This window comes from Lycorma delicatula, chromosome 1 (assembly GCF_047948215.1).
Source record: "Lycorma delicatula isolate Av1 chromosome 1, ASM4794821v1, whole genome shotgun sequence".
NCBI lineage: Eukaryota > Metazoa > Arthropoda > Insecta > Hemiptera > Fulgoridae > Lycorma > Lycorma delicatula.
The window spans coordinates 360,015,011-360,036,798 of record NC_134455.1 but is presented as its reverse complement, the minus strand read 5'-3'; the positions used below and the strand labels follow the sequence as shown (position 1 = coordinate 360,036,798).

The following is a 21,788-nucleotide window of genomic DNA, read 5'->3' as shown; positions in this document are numbered from 1 at the left end:
GAAATTCATAGGCAGTTGGTTATTGTGTACGGTGATAATGTAATGAATGAAAGAAATGTTCAAAATGGTATGAAAAGTTTAGAAATAACAGAATTAATGTGCATGATGAAGAATGTTCATGGAGGCCCTGGATAAACACTGAGGACTTGTGTTTAAAATGCATCAATAATGAAATCAGGAAAGATCAATGCTCAACAATTTCCTACCTGGCTCTTCTTTTTCCTGATGTTTCCTGATGTTTCCTGATGTTATTAGTCGCATTGTTCATGACCATTTAGCCTTCAGAAAGGTTTGTGAAGGTTGGGTGCCGCACGTCTTAATGGAACATCACAAAAAAATCCAAATGGGATCTACTTTGGAATTTTTGATATGCTATACAGAAAAAGATGATGTTCCTTATTCAACTGTTACTGGTGATGAAAGATAGATTTCATATTATGAGATACATGCCAGAGAGAAAATGACAGTCAAGTAAATGGCGTTATCCTCAATCAACAACCAGACTAACAAAAGTCATGCTGCGGCCATTTGGACACAAACTGATGGCCACAGTCTTTTGGGATCGGTTTGGCATACTGCCGATTGATTTCATGCCATGCGGAACGACTATAACTGCAGAAGACTACTGCAAAATTCTACATAAGTTACAGCGTGCCATTCAAAATTGGCAATGTGGGCGGCTGACTGACGACATTGTCCTGCTGCACAGTAATGCACATCCACATGTTGCGAGTCTGATATGTCTGATATGTAATTTACTATGAACATTTCAATGGAAAATTTACGATCACCCACCATATAGTCCAAACTTAGCAGCAGCTTCTGATTATAATTTGTTTGGGAAATTGAAAGAATTTTTGAGTGGCAAGCAATTTGCGGATGACGATGAACTTAAATATGCTGTTAATCAGTGGCTAAATGGACTGGCAGCAGAAGATAGGGCAAGGGTGTATTGAAGCTGGTGGATCCCTACGATAAATATCTTAATTCATGTGGCGATTATATAGAGAAGTAGTGTAAGGTATGTAGTTTAAGAGAATAAAAAATATTTATAAAGTTTTCAGAATAAATTTTTTTACAATGAAACTGTCTTTATTTTAGAGATAATCTCTCGTACATATAACACAATATTTCTTAAAACATGATTATAGTTTTATTACATTATAAGTTGTCTGTAATTTGTGCTAATAGGTGTAATACAATAGAGTAAACAGCTGATGACAGATTACAGTGGTTTCCAAAATAATAATAAAAATATACCCTACAGTAACAATATAGTACTTGCCCTATAGTACTTACCCTATAGTACTTGCTAAATATGTATGTACTGAAACTAATAATAATTTGTAAAAATTCTGAATATAGCAATCATAAATAAATGTATTTGTGAAGGATTACATGTGTGAGCATTTGTGGTACTGTAGAACTTCCCTAAGTTTATACTGAACAATTTAAACTGAAGGACACCGAACAGACCTGCAGTTGTAAAGTGTTTTTCCAAACAGAAAACCAAAATGATTTAATAACACTTCAGATGGGGGTATGAAATAAAATCCAATGAAGAGATAATTTTTAAAATATATATCGATACTATATGATGTCATCTGATGTTTACTTCTAGTGACAGTTCCTTATTTGAGAAAATGCTACGTTTTTTAAAATGGAAAAAATAAAATAATATACATTTGTTTCTGTGACAAAAATGTCTTTATAGTACATTTTGTTCCATAATAAACATATACTAATTTAAATTTAAATAATAACAATATACCTGAAACTCATAAATTACTTTAATATTAGCATACATAAATGGTATATTGTAAGATAGGAACAAAAGAGATCTGAAATACAAACATGCATGAAGTACCATAACTATTCAAAGAATACTGAGAAAGCAGTGACCATCATCCACAGCAGCATATATTGCAGTTACCTATGAGTGAAAATAAAAAAAAACTTACAAAATAACTAACTAGTAAATTAGAAAACCACATACTGTGTACAAATTTTAGACAAACAAAAAACTTTAATTCTAGTTGGTTTTCAGTTATTAAGTTTTATCAGGCATAACTAAAAATTTTATTTTTCATACAATTTGTGTGTAAATTCCTTATATTTCTTAAATATTCTTTTCTTTCTTTAATTTATGTTTCTAAAACACCAATTAATAAATTTGGGTAACTTACGTTTGTTCTGAATTTCTTATTTATGGCAATACATACATAAAAAAAAAGTTTTAATATATGTAAAAAGTGTTCTCAAAAACCTTTTTTGTGTTGGATAGGCATAATCCATCATTTTACATAATTTTAGTTACCATTCATAAAACACGCGCGCGCGCACACGCACACGTACACACACATTAAAATCTTTGAGTATATTTCATTATTTTATACATTTTTGCATTAATTTGTTTTATTTATTTTAATCTTTAGTTAAGTAAACTGATAATTATTCAGGACCAAGATAAACTCAAAAGCAGTATTTGTATGTAGACTTAACCTAACAAGTCTGCTGTGCAAACATACGGTAATTACTATAATTTTCAATATCAAGAAACATTAATAAGATTTTTCTTTATTAAACTTTGATACCTTAATCTTTTTTCTGATTTTCCTTGGACTAATCACCAACAGTAGCTGCAGAATTTTACAAAATTTTTTGAAATGAATAACATTATATAGGAGCAAAAACACCAATGAAAATATGTGAGAGGACAGTGAAGTACTAATGGATTGGCTTATCACTATTAAAATTACATGATGCTCTCATTACACCAAGGACAGGAGTTTGGGTTTTTTTTTATTAATTTATTTTTCCTTTAATATGTAGCAACTTCATAAACAATGTTTGACAATTATTTTGTTTAAGTGTTAATTGCTTTTCCAGTTTCAGTTCAATTATTTTATCTAATTAGCAGTATACACAATTATACAGTTGATTTGTAGCAAGGACCTGTTTTATATTCCTGGCTTGAGGTATGTTTTTATCAGTCACAATTCATTTTATTGGCTTCACACAAGCAAAATGCTTCTTAGAAATCACAAATAAAAATAAAAATCCATAAGCATGAAACAAAACAATTTAATTATAGGTAAAAATAAGGTAAAAATAATTAGCAGAAAATTCTTTTTAAGTAGGATTTCTTACGTTAAAAACACTAGAAATATTAAAAAATGAAAAAAAATATGTAAGCCAGCTACAAACAGCAGAATCAGTATTATAAAAGAAGCAGCAAATACTGAAAGCAATGCTTAATGATTTAAAAGCAGCAAACAGATTACCAACAACAGCCTATAAAATATTTAAATTTGAACAACAATGACCTTATCAGTAACGTGCCTGTGAGGCACTGGCCATTCTTCAGACCTGAATCCATCGTGCATCGCTGGACTCCTCACCATCCCTGGTGTTGTAACCATCTGATCATCAGACATTATAAGTTAACATAAACCTTACTACTATTATACCTATACTGTCAAATATAACTGCATCATAAAAGAGGATGTAAAATATCAGCAATAAAGTTAACAGACTACAGCATACTCTAGTACTCCTAATCACTGACTTCTATATTTAATAGTGTCGTTTTGTATTGTAATATACATTCACAGAAACTAGTCTGATGGATTATAACAAGAACTTGGATAATATATTTCTTTCCTGTAGTATTAACAAGTATTCATAGAAATAAACAGAAATAAAGTACTTTTGTTGCATATAATTCATTTTTGTTCAAGGTTATGTATGAGTCTCAGAAAAAATTGTACATGAAAGCATTGGTATTTTTTAATTAATTAATTTTTTTATTTAGCATAATTGTGATTAAATACAATTGTGATTAAATACAGAGCAGTGCTGTTTAGCTATTGAAATAAATCTGAAAACAAGACTGCCCATTTTGACTGTTTACAATTGTATTTCTTTACACCTAGTTTTAGATTTTAAATAAATTTTTTGTAAATGCTTTTACAGCAAGATCTTGTTTCCACTTTATAATTATGATAAATGTTGTATCTTTAGTGGTATATGTTTAATGAAATGGCTTCATTTCCAACAGTATTAATTAAATACTTATAGTGGTTACATATTACCAATACACTATAACAGATTATGAGCAAAAATATATTTCATTACTTTCTACAATCACTGGCTTTATTTTTTTTTATTTAAAAGAATTTTAATTGCATTCTACATCCATGAAAATGAGAATGATCTTGTTTGTTAAATTACAGTTACCTGAAGTAAACTGTATCTTAAATTTTTAACTTGCGGTTTTAAATATTTTTCTTCTATAACTGATCTGTAAAAACAAGGATGATGCACTACAATATAAGTTAAAATTTTCATGATAATTTCAATTAAAATAAGACAATATTTCCTACTTTTAATGGGATTGGCTGTTTACCCTAGATATCAATAACAATATGTTCTTGATCTAACAGTGATTGGACTTAGGAAATAAATTGGAATCAGTAAGTATTAAGTAAGTCATCCATCAACCATTTTAATTTATTTTTATTCTATTTTATTTTCTGGGCTACTATAAAATGAAAAATTAATAGGTTGTACCAGTGTAGTTTACTGTTTGACAGGAACTTACATAGTAGTGAACATTATCTTAAAAGAATTATGCTAAAATTCAACAAATTTTGTGTAAATACTAATGCAAATTTATAAGAAAATATTTAACACAGAATGATCAGAACATTAAAAAATTATATATTTTCAAATTTTTAGAAACATTTATTATTAATATTTTTCTGAGTACATCATGTCTTTTTAAATACCGAATAGGCTCTAAAAGTCAATTTTCCCAGTAAGTAAAAAATAAAATTAAAACAAATTTTATATTATTACATGTTTAATAGCAGAGGTTCAATGAGTTCAGTGTTGTCTCCTTCTGCCAATTATGCATCCATGACAGCATTAATAAATGATCACACAGTTTTCCAATAAGGTTTGTCTTCATTTACAAAAAAAGCAACCAAGTTTTCAGACAACTTACAGCAATTTAGGCTTGAAGAAGATGTCTTTGATGATGTTCCAACGTGAAAAATCATAAGCAGCCAAATTACAAGAATGTGGTAATCATTTGATTGTTCCTCAATGAACTCTCCATTCAGGATTTTTTTTTTAGGAAGTCTCTAACTTGGAAGGCAAAGTAAGAAGGGGCCCCATCCTGCTGCTAAACACAGGAATGGCCAATATTAAACATACGGTTTTTAAATAGCTTGAGAAAAATAATGTACTGAAACATCTCAAAATATGAATTTCCAATTACATTTCTGTAGAAACAATAAGATCCCAATTTTTCTTTTTTTTTGTGATCCAAACCAAAATTAAAACACATAGTCCTCGACTATCATGTGAGTCCTGCACTGCAACTGTCCAGTTTTACTCGGTCAGGTGACACTCACACCCGTATTTCAACTATAACTCGATCACGCAGATAGCCCTGACTTTTATTAAAACATCCATTTGTGCTGCTTTCTTTTGGTTATCTTTTGAACTAATTCACAAACCTGGTTGCATGTAAATACAGCGACAAAATTATTTTTTCTTAGCAATGTGTGGCCACTTAACCTAAACATGTGTTCTGTTGTTTTCAAGTCATAACCTTAGTAGAAAACTATTAAATCTCAGACTTCACACAACAGGAGCCATAATGTTAAATATAAAAGGACTCCTAAAAGATCTTAAAAAAATAAAATTGAAAAAAGTGGAATTAAAAGCATATGCAAATGAAGATATCAATACTATGATGTTAGTGTGGAAAGACAATAATAATGTTGCCATGATTAGTACTTCACAGGCCTAATTTTTTATTCAATGTTTTGTAAATAAATTACAATGATTATTAGAGACCAGATTTTATGCAACATAAAAAGCTTGAAATATGCATGAAAAATGTTTAAAATATGCATGAAAAGAGTCAAAATATGCAACTTTAAGTACCAAAAAAATAGTAAATTAAAATTTTTTTATTTCAAACTCAGCATACAATTAGTAAGTAGTAGAATAACAATTCGATAAATTTGATAATTAACAATTATTTAACATTTTGTTAGTTTTGTAAACATAAACAATCAGGGTACTGTTCCAAATGTTCGATATAAGATTGTGTCTTCGATCACTCAAAATATTTTTATAAGTGGAAAAGGATCACTCCACATCCACTGAGGTAACTGGGAGTATTTGAATTTGGGTGCTATGTTAGCACCTATTGTTTCTGGCAAAAGTTCACCCATCCCATTAATACAACTATCAATTTGACACAAAGGCTCAAAGCCAGGGTTATTGTTCAAAATATTTTCAAATTTTTCTTTAAGTTTACACGGGAATACCTCTGGCAATGCGGAGTTCATTTTGGTGAATTTTATTCAGTAACTGAATAAATTCAGGCAACACCAAAATTGGAGTTTCAAGCTTTTTTATACTCACAGGCATGTGGGAAAATGAGTGCTAATAACAGCTGTTTTTTTATACTAGAATCGTTAAATGCTTCCTTAGACTGACAAACTGCCATAGCCTCTGCACTATCAAAGTTATTTACTACACCTTTGATGGCCTCGAAATGTTCATTGTAAAACAGTACAGCTTCAATCCACGTTCCCCATCGAATAAATACTGGTTCAGGAGGTAAAGGCACATTTGGCAGTTTTTCTTTATAGGCCTTATTGTGAGCAGATGCATTAAAAAACACTTTCTTTGTTGATGAAATACATTTATTTACATTCCCAAACGTGGATCGTACTTCTTCAGTGAATCAATATACACCATGGGCAAAGCACATCACATGAATCAAATTGGAAAAAAATACTTGGAAGGCTTTGGATGCTATGATCATATACGAAGCAGCATCTGAGAAAAATATAAACACTCTTTCATCTGCAGAAGATTCAGAAAATTTTTTTAATACCTTCATTCACAAATCTGGCGATCGTAGAATGATTTGTTTTTTCAAGGTCTTTGGAAGCCACCAAATATGAAGAAGGCTCTCTAGTTTTAATGCCGCAATGTTAACGACCATAACTGCCGGTAGTTCTGTCAGCAAAAATCCAAATAATGCTATATAGAGTTTATTGCGTATTTCTTCCAGAACAGCAGGTAGATTGTCAATATAACTTTTATGCAATGTTGATTCATCTGGTAATATTTCTGCAATATTTTTGCAGAAAATCTTTGAAGGTAGGATTGTAACTTTGTGAAGCAGAATATTACTTGTAAGCAATGCTTCTCATAAATCCATGCTAAAATGGTTTTTTTGTTTACCTATGGAAGTGAAATCACTGCTATTTGCCACTGTTGAATGTTGTTGTTGCTGCTGCTGTTGTAAATTGTTGTCGTGGGTCTTTCTTTTGCAATCCTGTGATATGAAGACTTGTCTTGACATGCTGGTCTATTTGAAACTTTATTGTGCATGAAATATATTTTTCATAAACTCGACAATATAAAACATTTCCTTTGTATGTAAATGTTCCAGGATAGTCAGCTATCCACGAAGAGACACTTTTTTTCGAGAGCCATGGTACACATTAAACTTTGCAAACATAAATAAAAAAAATAAACTGATGCATTGAGCGCGTCAACAACATGCATAATTTAACTGCTTAGTGGAAGGAGTGCTGCAGTAGCCATGCGCGACGTAGAACAGTATTGTCCGTCCTTGTCTAGCATGAGTCTGTTTTACTTGGCCTCATAATAATATTATCCTACCAAAACAATAGACACACAGCTGCTAATATTGCTCTAAGACCAGTGCGTGCGGCTGATAGGTTTGGCTGGCTACAACGTAAGATTTTATTTATTGACTAGGCACCCTACCAAAAAAATATAGTAAATATTGCGAAAATATGCATCATCACTAGATTTTAAGGAAAATATGCAATAACCAATGAGAATGGGCTTAATATGCAAATGCATATAATCCGGTTGCTAATGATTATCAATTTTGAGAATATTAAAAAAATTAATTTCTTGGAAAAATTGAGTGTGATAGAATTTTTTGATTATTTTTCCTGAAACCAGCACACAAAAATCTATAAGAATCAGTTATTAGTTTTCAAACAACATTTTCATTGTTCACCTGTGTAATTATTAACCTGTGATTGTAAAAAAGGTTTTACAATAATAAATAATTAAATAATAACAATAAAAAAAAATATATATGAAAAAAAAATCAGAAGTTATTAGTGAAATAAAATTTTATGTAAATTTAAAAAAGGTGCATATGTAATTCAATAGGCATTATTAAATATGTGTATATGTAATAGATTTGGTGAAACATCTGATTATTTAATATTAATTGAAAATTATCATTTAGAATCGTACTATTTTTTGGATTTTCTACTTTAATTTTATTTATTTATTCTGGAATCTGTTTAATTTTATCTAGAATAAAGTTAACTACAGTGTGACTGAAAAATAGACCCTCATAAGAACAACATATACACTGAGTTATACATTCCCGATCTTTAATAAATAGCAAAAACTTCTTATCTTATATTTCATTACTTCTCTTATATTGTAGAACAATATTCTCCCTAAGTTGAAGTTGATCATCATTTCCTTTATTTGTTTTTTGTTGCCAGTCATTTAATGGCTGTTTGGTTTGATATAATTCTTCTGATTTTAATTTGTGTACACGTTCTATAGTTTTTAAATTTTCTCTATCTTTATATTCATCAAACTCTCTTAATCTTTTATACTTTCTTTGTTTACAACATTTTCTTCCCGTTTATTTTTTTTTTTTGTTTGCAATATTTTCTTCCTTTTTATTCTTTCTCTGGTTTTAACATTTTCTGATCTAATAATAAAAATAATAAAGGCACTTTTACTCTATCCTAATATTTCATGTAAGAATGTTGAATTAATAATTGTATAAATATTTGATAGAAACTAATATTTCAGCAATTGTGTACCTGCCCACTTTATTAAATAATTAGAGGAACATATTGAAAATAAAATAAGTTAAATGAAGTGCAGAAAAAAATGTGTATGTGTAATTTACTATGCGTATAAGGAAGTTATGTGGTGTTCACATTGGATTTTTTTCTCCAGGTAAGATAGTTAAGAATTTATCCCCTAAAGTTCCACTAGTTTCAATTAAATTAAACATTTTTAGGAAGAAGCATCCTTTAAAATAAATGGACATTAAGAATGGATATAATGCTGACAGTTGATATAAGATTAATAAACCTCTACATTCAAAGTAACAAACTATTTGAGAAAGTTTTCTTTTGAATGGATGTTTGTACATTGTATGCAATTAGTGACTAACAACTATTGTAGTCAACAACACTAAAATAAAAATATACATATAATTTTTAAAGAATTGAAGAAATTTTATGAATACCTATCTAAACAAAAATCATTCATATTTCTAAGAGAAATTGTTGTGAACAAGATAAATAATATCTTTTAAATAAAAGTATGTATTTAAATTTTAATAAATAAAAATTGTTACTAATACCTGACTAGGAGTTCTTTTTCCCTGAGAAGGCTGAACAGGACTCCTGCTTCTAGCTTTAATTCGTCTTGGTGTATCAACTTCTTCTCTAACCTCTTCTCTAACCTCTTCTCGAACTGGAGGAGATTTCTTGGGCCAAGTTCCTCTTGGCTGTGAACCATTTCCTGAAATTAGAGAAATAAGTACTAATAAATGAATAAATACTAATTAAAAATATCTAACATCACTCTCATTAATTCTGAAAGCAATCTTAGTCAAATAATAGTTATTTAACATTTTTACAAAAAATGTAAAAAAGGTTTTTTAGACAAAATGTATTATTTACTGAAAGAACTTACAAAATCAGTATTTGACAATCATCTCATAGATAAAAACAAAACACAAATGTATCCAACAATTTTGATATTCTATAAAAACAAAATATATTAAATGAAAAGACATAATTTATAAACAGAACAATTTTCTACTACATTCTAATTCCATGTGTCTAAAAAAAAAACCAGCAGTAAGACCAGCAACAAAATGTAATTATATATATATTTATATCATCTATTAAAATTCAAATGCTAACTACCAGATACAATAAAAAAGAGAGAACACTCACCAAAATGTAGTGCTTTAAATAAATATTCCTCCTCTCATTTCAGTAAATTATTTAAAAACACATATTAATTTAAACTATAATCATACTGGCATTCATCACCGTTTGTAATTTTTTGTTTCTATCATGACAGTCTAATGATGTCATAAAAAGAACACTACCGCTGTTTTGTCACTGCTCTGGCAACAGAACAAATGAAAATCGGAATAGTATTATTCTACACTGCTCTCTGTTCTACATGAATGCTGCAGTATTATTTACTCCTGTAACATGACACAATGAGAAATAGTGACTGTACGGTTAGCTTCTGCTCCTGTACAATATCCTCTATTCCACAAATCACATTGTGTAGCAAAAACTCAGCACACCAGTTTATAGATGCCTTACAAATTAAAATCACTTATATGGCAGGTGCCATCCATTATTGCTTAATCTTCGTTCTAGAATGTTAGTTGAGGAACTATGCTAGTCATAACATCGATGTAACCTTTGTAAAATAAACTCCAGCCTTATAGCTATTTATTTTGTTCAATTTTTTTTTATCAGTGGTTACTACACTGGTTAAACAGGCAAATCTTTGTTAGAGTATTTGCTTCTGGAAGTAGAATTAAATTAAAGCTACTATTCAGTTATTGTTCCAACCTGGCATATAGCTATGGTAGACAGTGGGATGATTTAAAAAAAATGGAAAGTGTTCTTACCTCTTTATATATATATATATATAAATTCTAGAAATTGTATAATATTAGTATTTTCAATAGTGTATTAATACGCATTTAGTAAATTATACATATTAATCAATGTATGTTACATCAGATATTGTAAGTTTATTTAAAAGAAACTTTAAATTTATAATTTAGAAAGAAAGAATTTATTTTATTCAACTTATGTAATGTAACTAATTGTTAGTATCGCACTCTTTGTAATGGTTAGAAATAATGATGTGGACATTTATTTAAATGTGGTTTAAAGTTAAAATTAATTATTAAATAAATAATTAAGTCCATAATTTCTATGATTTAGTTATAATTGTCAAAGATTAATTGTGCATTTGTTATATTTTCATCATTATTTGTGTGTAGTTTTTCTAAAGTAAGACATTAAGAATTCATTATTTTTTATTTCTGATGCTGTTACTACCTCCATTTTAGAAAATGTTTATATATTTTATTATGATCTGCATAATAAGATTCACAGTAATCTGATTTGTATGATATTTTTTCATTGGATCACACATCTTCAGTCATGATTAAATTAATTTCGTTATTGCATAATAAAAATACTAAAATAATGAAAATTGCATATGAATTTAGAGTACTGCTTGCTATCTGTTGCAATTTTGATTTTTCTAATATATTTAATTTTACGTCATATTTATTAGTTTCTAATATTTCTAAATTTGTTTTAAAATCAAAAATAGAATGTTTATTGTTTATTATATAGTTACCATAATAGATAAATCTAATTTAATATTTTTATAATATCTATTATGTCATATAAATACCATTACAATCATTAGATTTATTTTTATAAATTCCACATAGATTGTTTATTAAAAATATTATTTTTGTTTTTTAAATATTTTATTATGTAGTTATTAGGTTTGTAGGCTGATTTAAATATTACTTTACTGTAAGTTTTAGTAATATTTTCAATGATATTATTAGCGTATAATAATACGCTAATAATAATATTCAACGTATGTTTTTTTTTTTTTCACTGTTTGTGTCTTATTATTATGTATTGGTTATAAGGTAGTAGTTATTTTGTTATTGTTTTTTGATAGTTGTTTTATAAAAATATTATTAAAGTAGTGTCATATCCATATATAGCAACTGCTATATATTTTATGATATTTATTTCATTAATCATCTTTCTTTATTATGCGTGCATTTGATTGTTCTATTAATCATATTTGTGTTTGTTTATGTGTTAATTTTGAGACCAAGGGTGATTTGATTTTTTATGAGTTGTTATAATATTAGGTGTACATTTTCTATATACTGATGTTTCAATTTAGTTGTCCTTATTTATTTCGATATTGATATATAAATAATTTAAAATTCTATTATTATCTATTTCAATCATGAATTTAACATTTTTTTTAGAAGAATTTCATTTGTTTAGTATTATTAGAAGTTCATTATCAAACATAAAAAAACAGGGTTTTGTTACACCAATTCATTGGTCTTCCCCCATACTTCTCAAAAAATTACTGCATATACAGCTCTGTAAACTTCTTTATTTGATCTTTCAGGTCACAAACCATAAGAACCTGACCCCCCATAGGGGAAGACACCCTCCACCACCCTTCCGCTCCTAGCCCTTTGGGCTTTACTGGAAGTCATCTCTGAAACCTCGACTTTTGACATATTCCAGTCCACCTCAGCCAGGATGACACAAATGTGAATGCTACAAGTGATATTCCCATTAGTGTACTAATATTTAATGAACTCAAAACAAAACACATATTACTGAGTCTTAAGTAAGGCTGAAAGGACTTAACTAAACAAAGGAACTGAACTACCTACCTGTAGAAGGTAAAAGTGAATTTAACACATAACACGAAACATAAAAATATTATACGGAACAATAACAACCCAGTAACATTGAAACAAAAGAAACCAAAGGACAAAACAACAACAAAAACATAATTTATAAAACAAAACATCAACAAAAACAGAATACAAGAGAAATCCAAGCAGAGCTCTAGATCCCCTCACTAATCCTTTTCTTTACCAAGTACACCATAAAACTCTCCACACTATTGCCCAATCGGCCTGGCTCCTCCAGATTACACAGAGACCCAATGCTGACCCGATAAGATCAAGCAAAAAAAAGATTTCAGTGCATATTAACTCGTACTTCGAGCACTCATAAAGAACATGGTAGGTATCATCCAATTGTCCACACTGAGGACACATCCCAGAGTCTACCAGGATGAATTTCTGCAGTCTGTTCCTAAAAGCGCCATGACTGGAAAGAAATTGCATTACATATTTATTAGGGTATACCCAAGAGGCATCCCGCAAACCAACATCCTGCAAAAGAGAAATCTCTTTTCCCTTGGAAAGAGACCATGCGCATAACATCCATCCTCTGTCTCATCCCATCTCGACTGCCACAAGGTATTGCCATGTTGTTCAATTTCTCAAACTTTATCTGAAGTCAACTCACTGAACTTCTTAGCAACATACTGCTGCTGCTTCTCAGACACAATAAAGTCTATCGGTTTCACATCTGCAATCACCATGACTGCCTCCCGTGAAACAGTATGGTAACCACCTATTACCATTAACAATATTAGGCATTGAGCCCTTAATAATACGTAATATGTATATTAGGTTTATGGCGTGAGTGGTGCAGATTAACCACAAGTCAAACACCGAAGAAGGCATTGAAGGTTTTCTGCGACAAATTGAAGGTGCTTCTAAAATTGCATTTTTTCATCAAGAAACACCGCAAGGTACTTTTGAATCTGAAAATACTTTATACGCTGGTCTGCCATTGAAACATGGACTCGCTGCCAAATGGCCTGTGAGGAGCATCATCATGATCTTTTCCAGGCTAAATGTCATCTTGTGTTGATGACCCCACAGCTTAAGCATCCTGCAACGTTGGGTGGCTCAGAGTTCAACCTCCTTCTGCAAGCATTCTTCGATCAGCAGGACCACTAATTCTGTCCCTTAATTACATCCTAAAAATTTCAGTATGACCTTCCCTGTGGTATCTGAAATCCGAGAAAAATATTTCACTAGCCATAACTTGCAAACGAAGCATTTTAGGCAATATGTTTATATGAACTTTTTCCATAATTTTCACGAGTAGAATAGGTTATGAAAGTCCTGGTAGAACTTCATGATTCACTCTACATATATATATATATAAAGATTATAAATTTAATCCTTAATTTCTTTTAAAAAAAATTAACACATTTTTCTTGCAACCAGTACATAGAAAAAAAAAGCACAACCTTCTTGGGAAAGTAAAATATACACAACCTTTTTGAATGGTTAGTAAAAACGAATTATAAGCAAACACAATCTAATAAATTTAAATTTTCTTCCAGTTAATAATTTAATATCTAACTCAGCAGTGTAATCAATAACCTGAAATTAAAAATAATAACTTAAAAGTGCTAGAAAATCATTCACAGTTGTTTGCAAATGTGAAGTGGTAGAATGAATATTTTAGTTGGTTGAGTTTTCTATCTTACAAAAAACTGTGTAAAAAATCTAACCTGATGTTGGAACTTGTGCATTCTCTTCATGTGGTGATAAATCAAGCTTAAAACCTTTTTTCACTCTACTTCTTTCTTCTTCAGACCATAATCTAAGAAAAAAATAATGATTTACATTTTACTTTAGTAAAAAAGAACAATAATCAGTATCTTAAAACTAAATACAGTACAATTAAGAATCCATGAAAAGAACATCTGCAGTAAACAAACATATACAATTCATTATTTCAATAGGTTGCTCAGGTTTCTTAAAAAACTCACACTGTTTAAAAAACCTACTTATCTGTTAGATAATATGATAGCATTTAATTAAATATTGATTGTAGTAAATTTTATTTATTACAATCAATAAAATTATAGGATCAATGAAAATTATAGGAACTTTACTTAAGTACTTGAATCTGAATTAGCCCTTCTCTTTTGTTAAGCTTCCCCATGTTCCCTTGGTCCCCCAAGTTTCCTCCTCTGTGTATTCTTCACATAAGGCCACTGGAAGTGCTAAGTGTGGTGGAGACTGCTGGATGTGATGCTGTTTGTTGGATTAAACTTTGAAAAATAGTTTAATCCATTTTAGTTTTATAAGAGTGTTTACAATATGTTTAAGAACATGTATGACTTAACTTGTTATGTACATTTAGAAAGTTATTTTTATTTGGTTTTGTAGGTTTGTATATTTTGAATGGCTGAAGTGCACCTATTTTGGATCCTTTATTGTTTTTCCATAAGGTTTTCATGTTGTACATGATAACAACATGATAGTCATGTTTGTGAAAATCTTGCATAAAGGATGCAAACTAGAAACACTTTAGAAATCCAAAATACATTAAACAGAACATCCTAAGTTAACAATTTTAAATCTCCCGTACTCCTCAAATATATAATGAATAATGAAGCTCTTTCAAAGCCTGATTCAGACACTAGCGCCACATACTACAGTTCCACAGAAATTGGTGTCCAGCAGCAGTCTGAAGAATTTTCATAGAGTGAGTAGCTGAGACAAAAGAAATATTTTTATAATTTTCTCCTTAAAATAAAGTTTACTGTAGTTGTTTTTTACAACCTTAAATATTTTTTTTAAAAAGTAAGTTGTGAATATAAAATTTATAATCCATAATTTTATAATCAGAATTAAACAGTATATGTGTTAACATGAAATTTTGCATTAGCTAAGTGTTACTCTGATTATTATAGTTTAAAATAATCTGAGAAAAGTTTTACACATTTCACTAAATATATATATTTGTGTTTATATATATATATTTATATATATATAAATAAAAAAATTTAAATGCTCCATCTAAAATGAAATTCTTCCTTAAAGGTGTTTATTTATGCTATTACTCTTCTAATGATTCACACAACCTATCCAGTCAATCCATACAGTGATAATCAATCAATTTCCTCATATTCAAGCCGTTTGTAAACATCATTTGGATGCATATATGAGCTATACTAGATTCAAAGAAAGAAAGTATTCTGTAAATAATGGAGGTTGTTGTGTAGTAAATACAATAAAAATATCGTATATGCATTTTGGGAACAAAAATAATATTGAAATCATCAACTAGAGATCCAGTATAGGATATTTCTGATCATCAAACGAATACTAGATATAAAATTGAGTTTTGTATTATTGGTCATTGTACATACCATTTTGCAATATATAAATAGAAAATGTACTTTGTAATTTTTAATGATAAAAAAAACAAAAAACAATCATATCTAATAAAGAATACAATGAAAAACATGCTTTCTATACAGTTAAAGTGACAACAAAGTAAAAAAACAAATTGACAATTCTACATCACTTCTTGTAAGGCTTAGGCTACAGATCCTTTTCATACTTCCACTACTTCACTGGATATCTTTTTTCTCTTCTTCTCTTTGATATGAAACAGAATGCCTGTTAGGCAATCCAGGTCTTCAAAACCTCATCAGTATTCTACCTGGCTCTCCAACATAATGAAATTCTACCTTAAACTGAGATGATCAGTTCCATTGTGACATCATCATTTCAAACCACAATCATGCACATTAACATCCTTCACAACATATAGAAATAATATTTTTCGTAAACTTACGAACATAATTTCTTAAATTTTCAGTACCATGAACTTAATACAATGTAAAATGAAGAGGCTATATTATTTTAAAGAATTTTAATTTTCAAACCTTGATTTATTTTTCAGATTATGCCTAGTATTTTTAAATGGTGATAAAACCTGGTTGTTTTCATTATAACACTTTATACAAAAGATAAATTTCAATTATTTGAGAGTTCTCTTGTTCAAAAAAAAAACTATATTATTAATTTAAGAATTTTATTAAAAACTCTTTAACTAATAAACTTTACCTTTCAAAATTCTCACCTTCGATTTCTTCATTGACAACTTTAACTAACTTTTTAGTCAGTCTATTAAATTGAAATAAATTCAATTCTAGATCTTCCTAACTTTCACCTGAAATATTCATCATCTAAAAACTGGTGTATCAATGTACACGTGTGACTCACCAGAAGAAATTGTGTCTAAAGGAACTATCTCTTCGAAAGATGGACCAACTCATAAACATAAATTAAATAAAATAAGCCAAAATAATTTTCCTAGTTGGATTGTAAAAATAATATTTAAAATTATACTTTCATTGACTTTTCTTATTGTGGTACTGCAATACAGATTTTTAATAGCATTAATCAAGTAAAAAAGTAGTCTTTACTTCAAAAAAATTTCTTAATAATTAAACTTTTTTATTGCTTTCTCTTAATAAATAAAGGCAATATGAGTTTCAGATTAAAATTATTTTCTCTTCTCAATAGAAACTGACAGTTTTGGTATGGTTTATATTACAGTTTTGGAATCTTCACCACGAAGAAACAAAAATGAGCTTGAGAATGAAGTGTGAATTTTTATTAATTACCTTGGAAGTAATACATCATATCATGAAGAAGATAAATCTAGTTATACTGTCTTCAGCATAAGAATTATCCATTTCCTTACTTAGCTATACACCATATGAATCATATTAATCAATATTGTTTCTCCATCTGCAGTGACATGCTGAGAGGGCAGTTATTTCATTGGAATGTAGTAGAGTGATAACTCTACCAATGAGTCTGTATAGGCATTTTTTATCTTAAAAAACTGCTGCAATTCTTACCAGGTAAATGCAGAGGCCGCCTACTCTGCCTAAAATACAGATTTAATCTAACCTGAATCTAGTAAAACTTAAATGCTTCAACATCTTCAGCACAAATAACTATGTTAACAACCATAGCTATTCAACAACACATGCAAATGACTTAACATAAAAACATGCATGATGCTTGAAGACACTTGTTCTGATATGTAATCTAAGTGTTCATTCTTCACATGAATAAAATACTGAATTTTTAAATCCTTCTTTTATGCTTTACTCTTTAAAGCTCAAGAAAAGAATTTCTAACTGTTGTTTAATGTGCAATTAGTACGATTAAGTCAATTAAAAATTTTATCTGTTACATTGGAATGGAATTTGATGTTAAAAATTTGACTTTTTGTTAAATGTTTTTAGTACTACCACAATATAAACTGGAAATATGAAACACCCTTATCTAGTTTCATCCCATTAAGAATGATTTAAAGGAAAATCCTGAGGGATGTTTTTATAAAATTTCCTGGTATGTGCCAAATTTTTAATTTCTATTTAATATAGAAATAGGAATTAGGGTCCTACCTTATCTGTTACACCCTTTAAGGAAACGTTTAAAAAGTCCTATGTTTCTTTTTCATATTGTTGGTGTTACTTTCAGAGCCAAATTGCAGCCTACATCAAAATTGGATTGCAAAATAAACAAAAACTATAAAATTGACCTTAAATTCAGCTTCTTCCTATTAGTGATGGTTTTAAAGAGAACTAGAAATTAATTTTTATATAATATTAAAGTAATCTAAGCTGAATTTCAAGCCTATATCGTAACAGCTTCAGAAAACTTATATTAATTTGGGAACATAGCTTAAATCTTGTTAAACTCTCTTATATTAGTTTTATGGGACATTCTTTAATCAATATAATTCCTACTTAGAATTAACTTATTAATTAGAACACCCTTGACAAGTTTCTAGTTTCCATCTGATACAGTCAGTCTTTATTTTCCATCTGTTTTTAATTTAAGTTCTTACAGAGTGTCATCGAAACGTTTTATACTTGTTTTTGCTACAGATCCCTTAATTATGGTAAATATCAGTTTCCTAACTATAAGGGAACTTATTCCATTAGCATTCACACTAAAAACTTGCCTTACCATGTTCCCTTGCTAAATCTTTGAACTTAATTAGTAAATTTATCATCAAAAAAAAGCACAATAAAAGTTTTTTTCAGCAAAATGTATTGGTTTTTAATTTAATTTTTATATTTTGTCCTGAATTTAACAAATTGATGAAATGTGAATTCCATGGTGTATAGTTATATATATATAATTATTGGAATCCAGTTGTAGGTCTGTATTCTGTAAATGAATTAGTATCATATAAACTTCCAACAGAAGTTTTATTGAGTAAAAATTTGTTTTGAAATAAATTAAGCAGATCTGAGTATTTTAAAAACTAATTTTTTTCTAATAAAAACTAAAAATCATAAATAATTCTTTAAAAAGAGGTAGAAATCCCTTTTTTATTACTTCTATAGAATAAATCTAACAAGAAAAATTCTAACTGCAAAACAGACTGATAAGAGAGATGTTAAAATAATTTTAAAATGTTTTAAATGTTGATGTTAATGTTAAATATAATTTTGATGTTTAAATTAATTTTTAATTTTATGTTAAACTAATTTGGGTAAATTATGATCAAAGCTGACCTGTCATGTTCACATATTTGTTTGATTTATTCTAATATTCTACTTTTCATAAGTACTTTCATTACATTAATAAAAATTGATTATGCATTAAACATATGAATCTGTTATTTTAATTACATCAGATTTTATTACTAAATAATACAAATAAACATTTAGATTTCATGTCTTATTCAGTGTATAAATTTTTACATCATACACATTAATTTATTTCTGTTTTACTTTTGTACTTTGTCATAGTATTTATGCTTTTGCTTTTCTAAACAATAAACTTCAAAAGTACTTTACAACTTTAATAAAGAATCAACAAGAGGTAAATCATCATAATATTTTTTATAATTACATAACGATTAGAAATCATTAAATTGACCCCCAAAACACAGTAAATGTTGATGGAAAATATTTTTATTCATTACAAAAATTATTTATAAATTTAACTCTGTTCTAAGCAGTATAAAAAACTATTAAAGTTTGTATTCAGTTTTCACTTATGAAAAAATAATTGTGTATAAAGAAGAAATTGATTTTTTCACTGGTAATTCCCGTATAAAAATATGTAGAAAAAATACAAGATAGGATTTTTTTTAATAAAAAGTTACTTTCAAGTATAATATGTAAGTTTTTAGAACTGTAGTGAAAGAGTTATTACATAAATATACAATCAGTAATATAGAATAAAAGAATACATTACTTACATTCTACAAAGTAACAACAGTTCTTATTTGTCTTTGTGGAACTGAAAGTTGGACTATGAGAAGTTATGATTATTGGATAAAGTAAAATTCTCAGAAGAGATCTTTGAGATCTGTAGCACATATATAGATAAGGAAAACTGAAATGAATTTTACTTTCTGAACAGTAATTAGATAGATTACTGATAACAACATATGAACATAAAAATTAATAATGGTTCTGGAATTTAACCAGTTAACCAATATAAACTGGAAATTAGTACACATCCAGAATGATAAAAAAAATTAAAAAAGGTAAACTGATATGGATGATATACATCCTTATGAATATAGAAAATGTTATAAATTTGATGCATATAAAATTATTAAGCTGTATTCAATGTTGCAAAGAATTTCTTATGAACTTTATAACATCTCATTACAGCAATGTCATAACAGTGCAAAATTTCATGCCTTGATAATTTACAATAAAGTGAAATGAGACTAAAAATATTATTGTTTAATAAAGTTCAGTTAAAATGACAGATACTAGAAGGGATTAATGTAATGGTGGGATCATATACTTTTTTAATGGATACGGGAAGCTTAGGCTTGTTTATAGAAAGAAATATGATAAATAAAATTTGGTAACATGTGAAAAATACTAAGCCTGACTGGCACTAAGACTCAGAATCTTGCTAATGAAAGACTGAAATATTATCTCTTTCTGCTACTTGTAAAAAGATTATATTATACTTTAATGAATCATCACCTTGTCTTGGATACTGGAGATTGTTGGTCCTCTGTAGGAGATTCATATTCTCCAGGAGTTGAACACCGCCCACTGTGGTCAGAACCTCCCTGTTTTTCCCCACTACTTCCATCAACACTATAACTGTAAAAAAAATTCTTTTTTTTGTAAAAATAATAAATGATAACCAGCAATAAAAATGCAATATTTGGCTGTACCATATGATATGATCAAATATTATAAATACTGATCAAGGTTTAAGTTAATACTTCTTTACACTGGTATTGCACAAGATAAAAAAAGTAAAATATTTTTTAGTCATACACTGTGTTAGGTATGCAGTTAGACACTCTGAGCAATAACTGTAACAATATTAATTAATGAAACGCTACAGACTAAAGAACAATGAACAAAACTGAGTTACAGAAAATAAGTAATATATTATTGTAAATTAAATTTTATTATTATTAACAATTACTTAATAATTGTAAATAATAACACACTAAAACTTTTTGATTCATCAATAAATAACAACATTTTTTCAAAATGAAATACAAAGACATCTGATTATTCGTTATGCAACAACCACCAACAGAAGAAGGCCAAATAGCAGTCTTTAAGTAGTAATATTTAAAAAACCTACCAACAAATCCTTAGAATAAAAATGTAACATTCATCCAAATTATGTTATTTTTATTCTAATACTTATTTTGCAATTTTATATGATATCAACTGCTATGAATATTGGCCATTAAAAAAAATGCATTACCATTCATTAAAACTATACCCACCATCATTACTTAACTTCAATCATACATGGATGGAAAAAAAAAACAATCTATTAAATGAGAATTTAGCCACATAGTAAGATAAAATGCAGCTTATCATCTTATCTTGAACTCTTATTTACCATGTAACATCTTAACATTACTAATTCAGAATAATCAAAATTATAATCAATAATTTTTTTCAAAATCAATTTAAAGAAATAATGATTGTTAACAAAACAACTACCAATAATAACATCCGCTGATACTGAAGTAAGAAGAGGCGCACCAAACACTAAGGGCGATTACAAAAGCAAGTGAAAACACCTTGAACTAAGTTATTAAAAAAAGACAGCAATGAATTGATTGCAAGGAAAGTTGTGCAACTTTGGCTACTGAGAGCTTCATCCTCAATAGACAAAGGGGAAGTTAAATAAAATATTTAGTACAAAGATT

The 21,788-nt window shown here is 28.6% G+C and overlaps 1 protein-coding gene across 1 annotated transcript in view; it reads right to left on the bottom strand.

The window, feature by feature from the left end:
* The window catches only part of LOC142334481 (uncharacterized), a 266,080-nt gene that overhangs the window by 63,428 nt on the left and 180,864 nt on the right, over nucleotides 1–21,788 (bottom strand). Inside the window, exons 16-19 of the mRNA XM_075382546.1 lie at nucleotides 20,587–20,709; nucleotides 14,314–14,405; nucleotides 9,476–9,636; nucleotides 3,327–3,422 (exon numbers count right to left, since the gene is read on the bottom strand). Of these exons, the coding sequence (XP_075238661.1) occupies nucleotides 3,327–3,422; nucleotides 9,476–9,636; nucleotides 14,314–14,405; nucleotides 20,587–20,709 (472 nt within the window). The remainder of the gene's footprint in view (nucleotides 1–3,326; nucleotides 3,423–9,475; nucleotides 9,637–14,313; nucleotides 14,406–20,586; nucleotides 20,710–21,788) is intronic.